This window comes from Pteropus medius, unplaced genomic scaffold (genome assembly GCF_902729225.1).
Source record: "Pteropus medius unplaced genomic scaffold, Ma_sr-lr_union100, whole genome shotgun sequence".
NCBI classification, from domain to species: Eukaryota; Metazoa; Chordata; class Mammalia; order Chiroptera; family Pteropodidae; genus Pteropus; species Pteropus medius.
Window position 1 is genome coordinate 22,647,110 of NW_024340692.1, and position 18,885 is coordinate 22,665,994.

At 37.7% G+C, this 18,885-nt stretch overlaps 1 protein-coding gene across 1 annotated transcript in view; it reads right to left on the reverse strand.

Moving 5' to 3' along the window:
• Positions 1–1,040: 1,040 nt before the first annotated feature.
• The window catches only part of LOC120588271 (guanine nucleotide-binding protein G(q) subunit alpha), a 270,517-nt gene continuing 252,672 nt past the window's right edge, over positions 1,041–18,885 (reverse strand). The window contains exons 6-7 of the mRNA XM_039845612.1: positions 11,595–11,748; positions 1,041–6,215 (exon numbers count right to left, since the gene is read on the reverse strand). Of these exons, the coding sequence (XP_039701546.1) occupies positions 6,025–6,215; positions 11,595–11,748 (345 nt within the window). The 3' untranslated portion in view covers positions 1,041–6,024. The remainder of the gene's footprint in view (positions 6,216–11,594; positions 11,749–18,885) is intronic.

Here is an 18,885-nt window from a genome sequence, read left to right on the forward strand (position 1 = left end):
TTCAAGATGATGATGCAGATGGACCTGGCTCCTAGAGTGGTCCAGCCATGGCCAGGCCAGAGTGGGGAGAGTTCGGGGCCCACTTAACATCTCATTTCCTCAGCAGAGAGGTTGTGGCAGCTGATTACTGCAGGCCTGCATAATATGACAGTCCCAAGTCATACCATTCATTCCCTTAACAGTAAGATCCAGAGAGAAGGGAACACCATCTACTGGAGATGGCCTCTAAAAAGTGCAGGGCTAGGACAGGACAGCCCTTAAATCAAAGGCTTTTAAGTAAAAATGACACTTTCTTCTGCAGAGTATTTGGGCAGAACAGTATTCTGAAAACCCACAAAATTCCACTAGCAAGGACTAGGCTGCTGAAAATACCTGATCACAGGTAGCAGGAACAAGTTTTGCTTTTGTTGGGGTTTTAAGTCCCTATATAGACACCGATTTTCTAGAAAAACACTTGCCACCATCAACCCCAACCACAAAATTGCTAGTGAAAGAAAAGCTACTTTTTAGCGGATTTCAAAAGCCTAGATATGTGTTTCTAAAAGTCACAGACATGAAGGACACCTATACCAGGGCCTTTTTCCCACTGGAGTGGACCCATTCACTACCAATGTTGAACTGGGAAAACCCTAAACCAAGCATCATGGCCCCTTTAGGCCAGGTTCTTCTCATTAGAAGAGTGCCTCAGATTGAAAATAGGCAGCTCTTTCTAGGTCTTTATTGAGCAGCTATATAAATTTATTTTTACAGCTGCAACTTTAATCGGGGCATTTTTTTTTAAGCAAATTTGATCTATATTACCAATATGAATATTTCTACTAAAGGAAACTGAAGTTTCTGATTATATACATAAAGGAAAAGACTTTTTTTGGTTGGGTTAGAAACTACTGAACCTGCCTACTTTGGAAAATGCATGTGCAGTATAAAGTGTTTTAAGGAAAGATTTATTCCAATACTGCTCATAATAAAAAACACTGGGAGAAACTTAGGCAACTTCGAGAGAAGCAAAACTAAAGAATGAAGAATACTGTAGTACAAAATTATGGCCAAAAATACTGTATTTTTAACCAGCAAGATCATTGGGGCATTATTATACAACATTAGGTGTTTTTTGCAAAACTAGTTCCCATCCCCAAACAATAGACAATACATGCATTTGAATGACATTTTAAGAACAGTAAATATGATTCCTTTAAATACTGCAAGTTAAAAATGTTTTCTGACAAAACTCCCTAAATACATAGGTCTAGTAAGAGCTTCCAATGTGATGACAGGTGAGGAATTCAGCAAGAAGTTGTATTTTGAGAGTTTGTTGAGGAAAAGAAATCCATTAAAACATGTTTTTCAAAATATCCTGAACAAAGGTACATAGTAATTTTTTCTTTCTTCCTAAACTTAAAAATATTCTGAAGAATATCTTCCTCCTGTTATTTTGTCTACTATAGCTTATAAGAAAGTTGGAATTCCTTTATCCAAGTAAAATCCAATTTTATCCAATAGATGTCTTAATAACATGTAAAAGTCATTTATTATTGGGTTGGAATTATGTGGAGAAATGGAGGTATGTGATAGATAAGGGAAGTAAGAAAGAAATATTTGAGCACCTACTATGTGCTAGGTATGTATGCATACTTTGAACAGATGATTCTAGAGGCAAGAGTGCTATTGAAAGGGCATTGGTAGTTGGGAAGAAGGCAGGAAATGGTTTGTTCTGTTATAAAACAAATGACAGGTTTAGACTCTGTACTAAGTGTCTACTAAATAGCAGGTGTCTAGCTCCAAAAATCTCTAGCTAATCATATACAATAAGCCGTTTCTTTTCCTAATTTGATGGAACCAAACTGAAATCCTGAAGACAGTTACCAGGACAGATCTATTAACGCTACATATGCTGGAAATATGTAGAAACAGATAAACATACAATATTACTTGTTTTAATTTGTGTGTGTTTCTAACCAAAGATATATCTTTGGAAGAAAATATGAATGTATACCAAGCACACTTTATTTATATCAATTGAAATGTTCTCAATTACCAATTAAGTGGTTTTAAACCCTTATTTAATTTTAAGAAGAGCAGCAATATACATTACAATATTTGGGTACACTTTATTTTTATATGGGTTAACATTTCTACTATGTTTCATTTCATTCCTTCTTTTTCGAGAAACTGAAAACAAAGGGAAATTGAGGGTAATTTGAAGGTTCTTTCCGACCAGCATCTGAGTCTTGCAGTATCTCATTATGCAGCCCTTTCTTCCCATTATTTTTTTTGCAAATAATAGTCATTTTGACCCAAATCCAGCATAAATAGCATTTCACTGATTCCTAACTTAAGACAACTAAAATTTACAATCATGTGGCAGTATAAATTTTAAGATTACAGTTCATACACCTTGACAATCAAGATAGTCTGAAGTAAAAAAAGTAAATTGTCCTTTAGCTGAATTACCTTTAAAATATTAGACCTGCTAGTTAATCTACAAAAAAATACAAGTTTCAGGTGTTCTTCAAATAACTTGTAGATGTCATCTGCTAGTAAACAACATAACATATGCAGGTTCCTAAGATTTTTTCCCCCCAGTCCATTCATGACATTCAACAGAGCTCTTTATATGGCAATGTTTAAAACAAAAACAAAAACTTTGAGGGGATTTATTTACTTTTGAATGGGTTTATCATTTCCCTTTGTTTCAGCTATGAGGCACAGACTTCTGAATTTAAGCTCTGTAAGGCATAGTACAAACCTCCAATTTATAAATAAGGAATTCTCTGTGGGTTATAACTGCCATAATATGCAAAAAAAGGGAAAAATCATCTGTAAACTGGTACACTGCAATGTGTTGGGTGAGTCATGAAATGGCTGCTTGCCTTGGTATGCTGAAGAAAGGTTTTTGTTTTTGAATAAGACATGCCCAAGTCACCATAAAACTCGCCACAGGCTTCCATTGCCTAGAGCATCACTAGGAGTCCAGTGGCACACGCTTATAACGCTTGCAATCACAATATAATATAAAGCATGAGTAAACTTTGTTTTTATACAAAACTGAAAAGAATCCCTTCCCGCCCCCAGCCCCTTCAATAAAACCCCAAAGAAACAAAAAAGAAAATCCTTTAGCTTCGATTGACTAGTGTGGATACAACTAGGTTTCTATGCATCACTGCAGCTAGGGTGATCAATTTTTTCCTTTCTCAAGAGAAGGGATCTTGTCATGCACCCTAGGAGAAACAGTGAAGCCACAAACCTCAATTCTGCATAGCAATTCCATCCCAATTTCATAAAGACAAATTATAACAATCTTTCCCTGTTTTGCTCAGCTTTTTCGAGCTTTGAGATCAGGTTTAATCAACTACAATCTACTATAGCTCTATTAAACAGAATATCTTGATTCCCTACAACGGTAACACTTATGATCTTGTGATGAGGTTTTCTCTATACATACTGTAGGCCTTCAAATGTTTACTTTTTTTTTTTTCTGCACCAAATTTAAGATTGCCCTTTCAGGCAAGCAGTGGTCTCTAGCTGTTAAAACATTTCCTTAGTGGATCACAATAGCTTCTAAAACTGCCTTTCTAATAAAGGCCACCAGAGAGGTAATACTAAACTGTGCATTTGCCAAATAAGAATATGAATCGTATAAAAGCTCACATTCCAATCCTAGGTCAAATGGCAAAAGTTCTACAAAGTTGGTTTCCATGTTTGTATAAAAGCTCTGACTGATTTTATGTATTTTGCTATGAAATTACCTTTGGGTCTTATAATCAGTATACCTCTACTCAGGAATGTGCAAATGATTTTATACAGCACGATGCTAGTACCGCTCTGTACGATAGTAAGGTTTTTTTTTTTTTCTTCTTTTCTAAATGGAAAAAAAAAATATCCCTAGTCAGAAATAAACTGACAAATTTACATTCTCCTCTCTTAAAAAAGTAAATAAAATAACATTATTCAAAATGTGAATTAGCTATAAGACATACAATACAATTACATAGATACATATCAATACAGCACATTCAATCTGCCAAAAAATTAATGATTATAAAGCCAGTATGGATGCTGCAATATCAAGAGAGAGAGATGTATGTACAATGGTTAGAGCAATCGTAATTGTACTATACCTACAGGCAGTCTGTTTCTTAAATTACAGGTGCTTTCTGAGCAAGGAAAAAAAGTAACCTGTGTTGTCTGAGGCTGGGAGAGTAAAGAATGAGAACATCCCATTACTATTTAATAACTCTTGTATTCATCTAATAAGCTATTAATTTTCTCTCTCCCCTTTGTTGTTCCAAGAGAGTGATTTATATGGAAGTTTAGACTCGTGCCAAATAGTATTGTAGTTAAAATGAGACCAGTGTCATGGCCTAATTTTAACTTCCCAGCAGGTTTTAAAACAATCATGATTTATTTTCTTAAATCATATTTCAGCTCAGTCTGCTTGACAGAAGCTCATCAATACATGTGCTGTATTTTTTGCATTTGTTGAAAATTGCACATATAGAATTCCAAACATCTCTCTTAGTAGGTTCAGTTACATAAATACATGTTCTACAGAACACTGAGAGGTTACTTTTGAGTCGAGTCCATAATTCTTCCTTAAGTTCACCTTAACCAGTCACCAGTTTAAAAAGATCCAAAGGTGGTAAACTAGCAGTAACTTCAGATTTTGCAAATTAAAGGTGTCAGAATAATACTATCAATCAATGTTCTTGGCAGACCTACTTGACCTTAAAGAACATACAGAGAGTAAAATTGGCTTTGAATGAAGAGACACAAGCAGATTTCATGTTGCATCACAGAGGACACTTTTCCAAATTGTTGATTTGGACACTCAACATGGAACACGGACACTAAACAATGTGATTTAAGGGCAAAGAAAAGAATGGACCATAAGAATCAAATTTACAGTTACCAATTGTTTGGCAATTGGTGTTTCAGGTTCACAGCCAATCATTTTAGGCTTCACAGTCTTATTCTCTTACATTTTAAGATACTGGCTTTTATCTTTTAAGTTCTTATTCTGCTTCACAAAAAGCCAGCTTTGGCAACACATACCCATAATAAACGTCATCTAAAAATTGTGGTCCAAACACTAAGTAAAAAAGGAAAAGTCTTAACCAAGGGGAAAAAAATTAAGAGCATCTATGAAAAGGCTCTGGGTAGCAGCCATTGGATAATGTAGTGTCTGTTGGCATATTTTTTGGCATCGGCGATTTAAAGAGAGGGTAAAAAAAAGAAAAAGCAAGGAAAGGAGGAAGGACAATGGCACATGGCATTTCAAAAGAAATGACTCCTTCTGTGTGTCTTTGCCCTTGCCTTATTGACTTCTGCATATTTTCTGAGTAACCAGCTATGGCTGAAGGAAGAAAATGAAAAGAAATGACACTTAACTGTTATATGGGCATCCACTGTCCCAGCCCAAAGTGAGGCAAGACAATATATTTATATTAAAAAAAAAAGATATGTGTATCCAGAGCAATACATTTAAAACCATAGTATTAATACTTATAATCCTTCAGCAAAAACTACAAACTCTTAAATTAAGCTGACGTTGATGGCTTAAATCAAATGACGTTGTCCTGACTTTTTCATTCGAGAGAAAAACCTGACCAAGAATGGAACTAGGATAAAGGCCATTGTAACCAGGGAAAAAATCAGGAGGGAGGTATGGGTTAGGGAAAGGGAAATCAGCTTCATTTTGCTCAATAGAAAAGAAGAGAGAGAGAAAGAAACAACTCTTATTTTTGTGAGTGCATGACTGAGAATTTAAAATACATTGAGTCACAAGGTTTTGCCTAAAAAAAAGAGAGGAAATGTGCTGGGACTGTACTTCAGCATCCTGTTTTTCCTCTGAATAGTTTAAATAAAATCATAATATTTACTACAAACTCTGTGGACACGCTCACACAGAGTCCAGGACGGCAATAAATTAGTATTATGCAAATTGCTTTCCACAGAAATACAGTCCCTCTTGTATAGCTTCAAAAGCCCACCAAGGAAGGAAAGGGCGCTGTTGAGGAGGCACAATTAGACCAGATTGTACTCCTTCAGGTTCAACTGGAGGATGGTGTCCTTGACAGCAGCAAAGACAAAGCGGATGTTCTCGGTATCTGTGGCGCATGTGAAGTGGGAGTAGATAATTTTGTCACTGTCTGGGTTCAGGTCCACGAACATCTTCAGGATGAATTCTCGAGCTGCTTGGGCATCTCTCTGGGGTCCTGTTGGCCAAGGGAAGAGAGAGACAGTTTGTCAGCTGATCCACTAATGTGTTCAATAAATGTTTGTTGAGTCAATGCCCATGAAGATGACATCTGTACCGCACATTTTATAAGGTATCTGCATTCTTTTTCAGTTAGAGTTGACATGCAATACTGTATTCGTTTCAGGTGTACAACACAGTGATAAGACAAATAACTTTTGAAGTGATCACCCTGATGAGTTTAGTACCCATCTGACACCATACCTAGTTAATACAATATTAACTATATTCCTTATGCTGTACTTTACATCCCCATGACTTTTTTTATAACTGGCAATTTGTACTTCTTAATCCCTTCACTTTTTTCACCCACCCCCACAAGCCCCTTCCCATCTGGCAACCACATTTATTTTCTATATTTGAGTTTATTTCTCTTTTGTTTGTTTTTTAGATTCTACATGTAAGCAAAATCATTTGTTTTTGTCTTTCTCTGTTTGACTTATTTCACTCAGCATAATACCCTCTAGGTCCATCCATGTTGTTGCAAATGGTAAGATTTCATTCTTTCGAATGGCTGAGTAATATTTCATTGTATATATGTAGCACATCTTTATCCATTCGTTGGTTCCATATCTTGGCTATTGTAAATGATGCTGCAATGAACAAGGGGGTGGCACATGTCTTTTCAAATTAGTGTTTTGGATTTCTTCAGATAAATACCCAGAAGTCCTATTTTTTAATTTTTTAAGCAACTTCCATACAGTTTTTCATGGTGACTGTATCAATTTACAAGCCCACCAACAGTGCACGAGGATTCCCTTTTCTCTACATTCTCACCAAGACTTGTTTGTTGATTTATTGATGATAGTCATTCTGACAGGTGTGATTTTAATTTGCGTTTTCTTGATTAGTGACGTTGAGCATTTTTATTGGCCATCTGTATGTACTCTTTGGAGAAATGTCTATTCAGGTCCCCTGATCATTTTTCAATTGGATTGTTTGGTTTTTAGCGTTAAGTTATATGAGTTCTGCTCTGAAGATCTGATATGTTGTAATCACCTTCCCCAACACTACTATGTGTACTTGCTCCTCTTTGTCAATTTATTTTGCCCATCTGGTTGTCCATCCATCTGCAAAATGTGGTTTGGTGAAAACAGGCAGATGGCTTGAAGGCCAGGCTAAGTTTAGCTTTGATTCCTTGGGTGATATGGAGCCACTGCAGGCTCTTTATTAGGGGAGTGATAGCTGACTTCTATTGGATTGAGTTGGTCTCAGCTATATATTGTGTGCATACAGGCATAGCTGTCTCAAGCTCTCTTGTCAATCTGTCCCCACATGTACCTCTGTTATGGATCACTTTACATTTTCCAGACTGAAATCTGTCAAAATAGAACACCTGTTCTTAAGGTCAGGTCCATCTACAGCTGTCTTCTGCAAACTTCTTGTGTTTTTGAGCACACCACATTTATGCAGTAGTCAACTTACACTGTGTGATGGTAAAAAACAATTGGTTTATATTTTTGTACATTTATTTAGGGTCTCTTAGGTGACAAGCACTGTCTTAGCTGCTTTTAAGAAAGACTGTGATGTATTTATCAGGATACATTAAAAATATTTAATTAATAATTTTGCAATGGGTTTTTAGCTATGACATCAAACTCACGGGCAACAAAAGAATAAACAGACCAATTAGACTTCATCAAAATTAAAAACTGTTCAACAAAGGACATTATCAAGAAAGTGAAAAGACAACTTACAGAATGGGAGAAAATATTCGTAAATCACATATCTGATAAGGAGTTAATATGAGAATATATAAAGAATACAGATTTCTCCAAAGAAAATATGCAAATGGCCTATAAGCACATGAAAAGATGCTCAATATCATTAATCATTAGGGAAATGCAAATTGAAACCACAATGACATTACTTCCTGTCTATAATGATTGTAGTCAAAAAAGTGGAAAATAAATGCTGGTGAGGATGAGGAGAAATTTGAACTCTTGTGGTGGGACTGTAAAATGGTGCAGCTGCTGTGGAAAACAGTTTGATGGTTCCTCAAAAAGCTGAGCACAGAATTACCATGTGACTCAGCAAATTTTTTTTAGGTATATAGCTAGAGGAACTGAAAGAAGAAACTTTAACAGATATTTGTATGTCAATATTCATTGCTACATTATTCACAACGGTGAAAAGTAGAGACAACTCAAGGGTCCAACAAGAGAGGAAAAGATAAACCAAAGGTAGTATACACATACAACGGAGTACTCTTCAGCCATTAAAGTGAAGTTTTGATGGATTTTACAACATAGAGCCAAGTAAAATAAGCCAGACACAAAAGAATAAATATAGAATGATTTCACTTATACAAGGTACTTAGAATTGAAATTTGGGTCAGTAATTAAGAAAGCTGGCATCAATATTAAATGAAAAAATGCCATAATTATAAATGCTATAATTTCATATAAACATATAAAATTGTCCTATCTTTTTCAATGTATTGTGGTTACTAATTTCATAGCAATAATAAAAAATACTTAAAACTAAACTTAATAGATAATTAGAGCTGGAGAGCTCATTTTCATAAAAACACTAACTTGCTAGCTTATGAATGAACTTCACCCACATGATTTTATACTTACCCTATATGGGAAAAAGGGTCTACTTTTTATTCTTTAAAAAAAAAAAAACTCCAATGAATATCAGAACTAGACTCAAGTTCACTAAAGAGTACTTGGAGTGTGTTATGTTTTTATGTATAAATTATATTATTTGCATAAACATAAACTATAAATAAATCATTATAGTCATCATAGCAGGAACAAAATTTCAGTCTTTATGAACAATTTTGAAGTTCAGGTCCATGTGGAAATGGTAATTTCCCTTACTAAAGAGAAATACAGAAATGACATTAAGATTAAGACTTTGTAAGTGCAGAAATGTGGAAGTGTGAAATTTTAATACTATAAACATGTTTATTATAAAAACATCACTGTAGAGTGGGCCTAGAGTTTTTTCAGTCTTAGCTCATCTTATAAAGGCTTTGAGTCTGATGAAATGACAGCTGCATTTGCTTTGTGACTAATAATCTGTCTTTTTTTTTTTGCGGCCAAGTTTCCTATGTGTGTTATGTGTATACTGGGGGAGATTAAAAATAAATAACATCTTCAGATTTTAAAACATTCACAATGGACACATGTTGGATGGAAAATGCTCATAATGATGGAGAATCTGGAAAAATCATTGGACAAAGATAAGATGTTGCATAGAGAGAGAGGAAAAAAATTGTACCCTCCAAAACCTATCACAAAAAAGAATTAGAGCAGAAAAATACAACCAATGTGTGGTGCAGTTGTGTATGCTACACCAAGTAGCCTGAGCCTCTGTGAGGCAGGCTATGCTGTATTTGTCCTTTATCATCCTGTATATAAGCACATCATGAAAACATGCATGTCTATAGGTGGGTGCTATGTGTGGAGGAGAGGGTTCATTTTTCTCTGCTGATTCCAACTAAATTCGGAGAAAAATTATGAATCTCTCTTTTCAGGGGTCTAAGCCAAGCATATGTGTTTCAGTGCAAGGCAGATGTTTTGTGCCCATCTTACTGAGGTAGATGTGTTTAAAGAACTAGCCTGTTGCTGTGGAAGAGCAAATGAACTACACGCGAAGTTACTTCCTTCCACAGTTTCATCGGGAACACTGAGGATTATCTTCTCAGGCATTTATGATTTGGTGACAAGCTGGTGGCAAATTAAAAGGGGTAAATGTAAAAACACTGTTTAGGCCAGGAAAGCATTTGTTTTTAAAGCAATAGCAGAGAACAAAGGAAAAGGTACTTGGAAAGAGGATGGGAACCCACTGCTAACAAAAACAATACTATCTCTAACACCTGATAATGTCCACAAACATTTCTGTTTTCAGTTCAAACTTCAGAATCTTACACGTATCTGGGAAGGGACCTTCAGTTCATTGAACATGTAATGTTTCTCTTCTGTGAGCCAGCACTGGACCAATGCATGTGGGAAGAAAGGACAAGTAAAACTTCATCTCTGATGTATTTACTCACAGAAATATTCAATATTCATATTGAATCTTAGTGTTTTGAAGTAATTACCTTTCTGAGGGAGCTTTCAGAAGTACAAAAACACTGTCGAACTGATACCCATCCTGGATATGTCGATAAGGTAATTTTAAAAACAGCCTGTCCTCTTGCTGTTATGTGCTCTCTCTCTATAATAGGTCCTTTGGGTTTGTACTCTTCTGTGGCAGATACTGTGCTAAGTGATTTACCTATATAATTCCACTCAATCCTTTTTACTTAGGAAGAAAGTAGTTAAATAAACTTGTCCAAGGCATCATTGCCAGTAAGTGGCAGAGCTGGAACTCTGACAGTCAAAGCTTGTTCTCTAACCACTATTCTGTCTAGACCAGGGTTTGGCAAATTTTCTCTGTAAAGGACCAGAGAGTAAATATTTTAGGTATTTGATCTCTGTCACAACTACTCAATTCTGTTGCTGTAGCATGAAAGCAGCCACAGACAGTGCCTAAATGAATGGGTGTGGCTGTTTGAATAAAACTGTATAAAAATAGGCAACAGGCCACTCCTTATCTAGACTCAAGTAGTATGGGGGTGGGGAAAGATACCTTTCCCCACCCGCTACATAAGCTCTTACAGGCCAGTGGCTGTGACTCCCTTGTTTTAGAGTGGCTGGATGTATTTCTCAGAATGAGTTGGGTATCATGTCTAGTTGTTCAGGATTTCAGTCTAGGTGAGGAGGCAAGATCTGTTTGTAGGTACTGTCCCTAAGGATGGGATTTCATCGGCCCATGAAGCCTCCCCAAAGTAAATATTTCGTGAATATTCACTATGTGTCAGTCATCATGCTAAAATGTCACATACATGATATCTATTACAGTTTACAAAAATAATCCCATGAGTTTGGTCTTAAGGCCCAGAGCAATTAAGTGACTTGATCATGGTTCTATAAAAAGGAAGTATCAGAATGAGATTTGAATCTGGATAGACTGACTTCAGAACATGGGCTCTTGATCATAACTGTGTCCTCTCTCTAGAGAGAGGCAGAGGCAGACTGTCACCAAATGAAAGGGAATTAAAATGGTGGATACACCATCGGTTAAAACTGTTCCCTGCTCTGACATACTTCAAAACATAAGAAGTTGTTTTCTTTTGCTATAATGTTCAGCATTGTAATGGAATGAAATGTTCCGTATCATTAAAGGATAGAGCAAACAAAAATTCTTACTTCCTCAATCACAACATGCTTGCTTCTGAGGGCAAAGACAGCCAGGGTCCACTGCAATGCATTAGCTTTTGCACTGATCTTGTGAGGCAAAACATCTCCCCAGCCACTGGGCTGGCTAAAGACTGCTGACTTACCATCATATTCCGGGAAGTAGTCAACTAGGTGGGAATACATAATTTTCTCCTCTAGAAGATCTTTCTTGTTTAAGAACAGAATAACTGAGGAGTTCTGGAACCAGGGATATGTGATAATTGTTCTAAAGAGTGCTTTGCTTTCTTCCATTCGGTTCTGAAAAAAATCATCAGAAAAACAAGGCATGAATTACTCACTCTGTGAATTATGTTTATTTCAAAAGTTCAACCTATCTTTTGTATGCATCTGATTTTTGTAGCTTTAGGCTGAACTGTAGCTTTTATCAGAATTTACATGCAAACGGTTCAGGACAGGTAGGCTGTTTTCATTATTCAAATTCTCAGGTTGACAAGCAGAAGGAATAATAAATCTGCTGAGACAACTCCTTCAACCTTAAGAGAAAACAAATCCTAGAGAATCATGTATCTGGCACACTGTCATAAATTTTCATGAGAAATTATTTGTTCATGACCAAATACTTAAGATCTCAATTAAGAAATAAATACTAGGCTTCATTTTGCATTTTCTAAACCATATTTAATTTGGGGCCTCAGAATTAACTTTAAACAATGAAAACAAAGTTAATTCTTTGCCCAAAATACATCCATATTTCTAGAATTATTATGACTTACTATATTAATATTTAACTCCTGATAAGAAAACACATGGTGAATATATTTTTACATCATAGATTTCCTATTTATTGGAGCACCCTTCCTTACTATGTTTCACTATAATTTTCATACAGAATTGTGGAGATTATGTGGAGACTATGTAATTACTTGGAGATACAAATGTATTCCTCACCTTCAGCATTTGTGACAGTGTTCCCACCTGAACTATACTATCAAGCCAACCTTGGTAACAAAGAATCTCAATGGATTCTCAAGAAATTGGCTGCTTGCTCTATAATGAAGATGCAAATCAAGGCCACTCCTGCATCAAATCTCTTTAAAAAATGTATTCACCAGCCAAAAGCTAGAGAGCCTCCTGGCTTCGTCCACATCTCATTACCAGTCCTTCCTCCTACAGCCACACTCTTAAATCATTCCCATCCTCAGGTCACAGACAAAGGCAGCAGAGTTGGGGAATCCTCTTTTCCCTGAGAATGGGCATGCTTACTGGACACATACACACACACACACACACAACTTTCCAACCCCCTGACTTGGTTCTATGTGTTATGACCACATTTTGGGCAATGGAAAAGCCTGGCTGGGATTGAGCCCACTTTTACTTCTAACAGGAGGCTTGCTGATTTAAGCCAAGAATCCTATTCCCCTGGCTCCTGGTTGGTTCAGGATCCAGTCAATCTAGGTCCCAGTCACTCAGAACATCCTTTCCCTGGTTTATGGTCTTTAGCTTAGCTAAACAGCTTAATTGGTCCAATCAACCCCAGGACTTTTGCTGGGAACACTAGAACAGAGAAACTCCCTCTTATAAAGAATGTGGAAGAGGAATCATGTAGCCTCAGGTGCTTCTAACAGCCATCATGAAACAGAAGAATAAACCAGGTCCTGCTCACTGCTTCTTCAAACCTGAATTGGCTTCTGGTCAAGATGGCAGGGTAGGTAAATGTTGTGCTTGCCTTCTTCCAAACAAGCAGCAACCAGCCTTAATGTATCTTGAAGCTTTTGCTAAGTGGCCCCAAGCACAAGGGTTGACCAGTCTCAACTTGCATTGTAACTCCAATCTGGTGGCCCCAAGCCTGGCACAAGTGGTGGCTGGCTTCAGCTCACATTGCAGTGCCCACCAAAGGGTCTCAAGCTTGGCAGCTAGTCTCAGTTTAAAGTGTAGCCTCTCTAAGCTTGGCACAAGCAGCAATCAACCACAGATTACTTTGTAGTTCTTATCAAGAGGTCCCAGCCTGGCACAAGCAGCCACTGATCTGGGCCTTTACCGGAGCCTATCCCAAGAGGCTCCAGAACCAACATTAGCCATTGGCTGGTTTCAGACCATACCAGAGTACTGCCCAACCAGCAACATAAGACACCCAAAAGACAGACACAAGAGTCCCACCAAAGTGACTCCTGCTCTGTGGGGTCAGCCTGTACAAAACTGCTCATCCACTGTAGTCATGGCCAGCCCTCAGAGCCAGTCAGCCTGAGGGTCAACCCTACCATGGAAGTGCCAACTATATTGAGTTGAGCCACCCGCTGAGGCTCAACTACAACAGGAGGGCACACACAACCTACAAGGGACCTCCTGGAGCACCTGCCTCAGGTGATGGGGGAGACTGAGCCAGTGGGCCCAACAGGAGACCTTCTACATAAAGCTGCTCTGTCAAGACCAGGAGACATAGCAGATCTATCTTATACACAGAAACAAACACAGGGAGACAGTCAAAATGAGGAGACAAAGAAACATGACCAAACAAAAGAACAGGACAAAACTCCAGAAAAAGAACTAAATGAAATGGAGACAAGCAATCTGATACAGAGTTCAAAATACTGGTTGTTTAATGATGTTTAATGAACTTATGGGGAGAATAGATGAATTCAGTGAGAACTTCAACAAAGATAAAAAACATAAAGAAGGTAGAAAACATGACAAAGAACAGTCAGAAATGAAGAATACACTAGAGGGAATCAACAGTAGAACAGATGAAGCAGAGGACTAAATCAATAATCTGGAAGACAAGGTGGCAGAAAATACCCAATTGGAACAGCCAAAAGAAAAAGTTAAAAAAATGAAGATAATTTAAGGTACCTCTGGGACAACACAAAACATACCAACATTCACATCATAGGGGTACCAGAAGGAGAAGAGGGCAATGAATTGAAACCCTACTTGAAGAAATAGTGACCGAAAACTTTCCTAATCTGGCAAAAGAAACAGACATACAAGCCCAGGAAGCACAGACAGTCCCAAACAAGATGAATCCGACAAGGCCCACACCAAGACACATCACACTTAAAATGCCAAAAGTTAAAGACAAAGAGAAAATCTTAAAAGCAGCAAGAGAAAAATAGTTATGTAGAAGAGAGCTCCCATAAGACTGTCGGCTGATTTCTCAACTGAAACTCTGCAAGCCAGAAGGGATTGGCATAAAATACTAAAGGTGATGAAAAGCAAAGACCTATAAACAAGATGACTATACCCAGCAAAACTATCCTTTAGAATTGAAGGAGAGATAGAGTTTCCCAGACAAGAAAAACTAAAGGAGTTCATCACCACTAAACCAGAAATGTTAAAGGGATGTCTTTAAGAAGAAAAGATAAAAAATATGAATAAAAAAAAAAAATAGGAAAGAAAATTCCCACTGACAAAAGAAAACAGTATAAGCAGTAGATCGACCAACTGTAAAGGCAGTACAAAGGTTAAAAGACAAAAGTAGAAACACCATGTATAATTACAACAATTAATAAAGGGACACATACAAATACACACACACACAAATAAAGACAATAAAGACAAAATAAAAAAATAAAGACAAAAGCAATAAACACGAAGGGGATGAGTAAAAATTATAGTGATTTAGAAAGTGTTCAAACTTAAGTGACCATCAGCTTAAGACTGCTATAAACGTAGCTTGATATATATCAAGAGCATTGGTAATCATAACCCCAAAATCTATGATACACAAACAATACAGAGAAAGCAACCCAAACACAAACACAACAGAAAAAGTCATCAACATACCAGAGAACAAGAGAATAAGAAAGGAACAGAGAACTACAAAAACAATCAATTAATAAACTGGCAATAATTACATAGCTACCAGTAATTATCTTACATGTAAGTGGACTAACTGTTCCAATGAAAAGACATAGGGTGGCTGAATAGATTAAAAAAAAACAAAAACAAAAACCAAGACCTGCCTTCAAGAGACTCATTGAAGATCAAAAGACATACAACAGACTGAAAGTAAACGGATGAAAAAAGATATTTCATGGAAATGGACATGAGAAAAAGTCATGGGGATGTAAAGTACAGCATAGGGAATATAGTTAATAATATTGCAATAACTATATATGGTGTCCGATGGTTACTAGATTTATGAGGGTCATCACTTTGTAAAGTATGTAAAGGTCTAATTACTGTTGTATACCTGAAACTAACGTAATATTGTATGTCAACTATAATTTAAAAATAAATTAAAAACAAAACCCCCAAAATCCCCCATGCCTGAACTTGGTTATACCTCTGGATTTTTAAGTAATATCAGCCAAAAAGTACCTTTCAGTTTTTAAGCTAGTTTCAGCTGTCGTCTTTATTTTGTTTGTTTCTTATTATAGCAAATACTTCTAGTTGCTATACCTAGGTACATCCTCTTCCCAAACAAGCTCTCAGGTGAGGCTGATGCTGCTGACTCACAGAGCACACAGAACTGGAAGGTGCAGAAAGATTGATGAACCATGGACACAACACAAAGGGCTCTATCCCATTAGAGTGCCTGAGTCCTGTGATAAAAATATAACCATGCTAGCTTCATTCTTTTTGTTTTTCTCAATTAAGGGGAGCTAAGATTCTGATTTTATGCTGTATTAGTTGTTTTTCACTCCACAGTGAAAATCACTTATGTTTCCCTGCCCCCTGCCTGCCCCCTGAGAATATTTACAAACCAACATGCTCCGATCAAAGTGTCTAACCTACATCCTAAATGGACCAAATGAGATTTTCACAATGCCTCACAAAGTAGTGGAACATGCAGAATGTGAGGCATAATTCACTTTGCTCAGGAAAAATTGCAATCTATGAGGGAACAGCAGATCCCAGGACACTTCGTGGCACTTGCTATTGAGTCATTTGCCAGGGCATGCGGTTTCAAGGTAGAAAACAAAACAGCAATGTATGAGACACAAGTATGGCTGATAGCAAAAAAAAAGTTTTGCTCACCTCTGAAGATAGGTTTTTAAGACAATCTGGCGGGTGGTGCTTATCACACCATCCTCTCTTTGGGTTTTAACCAGTCAATTCAAAGAAAACACTAGTAAAGATTTTACTACCCCAAACACCAGGCTCTCTTAACTGCACGGTCCTGGCCTATGCCTGAGGCATAGTGAGAAAGCTGGAATAGAGGGAGGAGAGACTAGATAGGCCTGCCAGAAGAATGTCCTGCTTAGTGTCTGCCCCTCTACAGAGACGGAGATGGAAAGAACAAAGAGACCACAGAGAGTGAGGACAGGCTGTGAACAAGTGAGCAGTGTCCTGGTTGGCCTCCATGCAGTCTCCTTGCCCAGACCACACTTGCTATGGACTGAAAATGTGTGTTTCCCCAAAATTAATATGTTAAAATCCTAACCCTCACCGTAATGGTATTAGGAGGTGGAGCCATCAGGAGGTGACTGGGATTAGTGCTCTTATAAAAGTGACCTCAGAGAGCTCCTTCACCCCTTCTACCACATAAGGACACAGTGAGAAGACTGATGACCACCCATGCACTAGGAAGCAGGCCTTCATCAGACACTGAAACTGCCTGCACCTTGATATTAGACTTCCCAGGCTCCAGAACTGTGAGAAATAAATGTTTGTTGTCTATAACCCACCCAGTCTATGGTATTTTGTTATAGGAGTCCAAATGAACTAAGACAATGCTAATCAGGTGACCTTCCTGCGTGGGCTGGAATCAGTGAAAGGGTAGAGTACTAAACTGGGAAGCATTTACCCCGATCCCTGGTCCTGGGAGGATAGGCAGCCTGTTTCCCCCCAACTTTGTAGCCACAAATGGAATGGTATAACCACTGAGTGTCCTTCCTTGTCATCGGAAAAATCCCTATTCAAGCCATCAGCAAGGGGGTCATACACCTCTAATCTTTAAGATCTCAAATTGATTCTCAAGATGTCTAATCAGCAGAAATCACTGGTATTTTATACAATCCCCTGCAACACATGACTAATGCTGCCTACAGGGTAAACCCCAAGATCCTCAGTCTGGCATTCACAGCTGAGCATAGACTGATCCTTGTGCCATCTTCAATCTAAACCCCTACATAAAAAAAGCTCTCTTCTTCACATAAATGGACTCTATATCACCACTGTCACACAAGCGTGATTTACTTTCCTGACCTGTGGCCTGTAATGCTGTCCCCACTGCTAATCCTATAACATCAACCTGATTTCCCCAAGAAATCCCTTCCTGATCCCCATTGGGCTGACTTCTTCATACCCCCAGCACACACTGTCCTATTCTTCATTTGCCTACCAGTCGGTAGACACACATTAAAGGTATGTTAGAGGCTGGGAACGACAGTTTGGTGGAGATGGGGCTTGTGTCCCAGAGGACTGAAGAAGACAAGAGTGTCAATGTATAATTACAGGTCCACATGACGGGCTAATAAAAGTGGTAAATAGAAGGAGAGGAGGTCACATAAGAAGGAAAGATTTGACTGGAGAAGCCTTAAAACCCAATGTAGTTTTGAGTTGAATCTTGATAGATGTGGAGATTACAAGGAGAGAACAAAAGCAAAGGACAATTTACAACCCTTCGAAGAGCTCTGTGAAAATTCTGCCTCACTATTTCCTCTCAGACATAACTCATTGAAGAACATCTTATAATTACTTTATTAAAGAACACTATTATTTTAAAAGACAAAGACTAGTTGATTTTTTATGTAATGATCCAGGTAATGTAAAATTTGAATCAAAATGATCATTTGTAGCTTATCGAACACTGAGTACTTGAAAAACTCACATACATCGTTAACACGGATGTTACTAATTTAGGTATGTTAGGTGCATAGTCTCCCGGGTATTTATTTCATTTACATAGGTCAACTGGGTAAATAAATATGAGTCAAAATAAAATTAACTCCGAAGCCTTATGGGAAAAAATTTGCAAGCCTGATCTTCTGCATATGGGTTTCCTCCCTCGATTATTTAGAAAAGAGCTTGGCGTGTTTGATTTTATATCTCCAGCAGGATCACATTGTTATGTGTCCTGTCTGATGTCAATACTACCAGAATTTAAACATATTCTGTGCCAAGCTCCTGTTGTTGGAAGGAGAGGGGAGGAGGGGAATGTCTGAGTTGTGAGCTGGAGACTTTGGTTTGAAACAAAGGCTCTGCCTTAAATGCTCTGTGACCTTGGGCAAGTGACTGAACCTCTTTCCTTGTATCTCCCAGGGTTTGGGAGGACAGAATGAGGCAATGCTTGTAAAGCACTTAGCTATGACCCCAAAACACAATAGCTTTCACTGGTAGCCACTATCGGTGATGGCAAAATTGCTACATAAGACCCTCTTCTTGGCTTAGGCAATGCACTTACCTCAAATCTCTAGCCAAAATCCAAATCCAGTGAAATCTTTCTATTCCCTGGAATTGTACAAAGTTAATCTATTCATGATTTTGCGT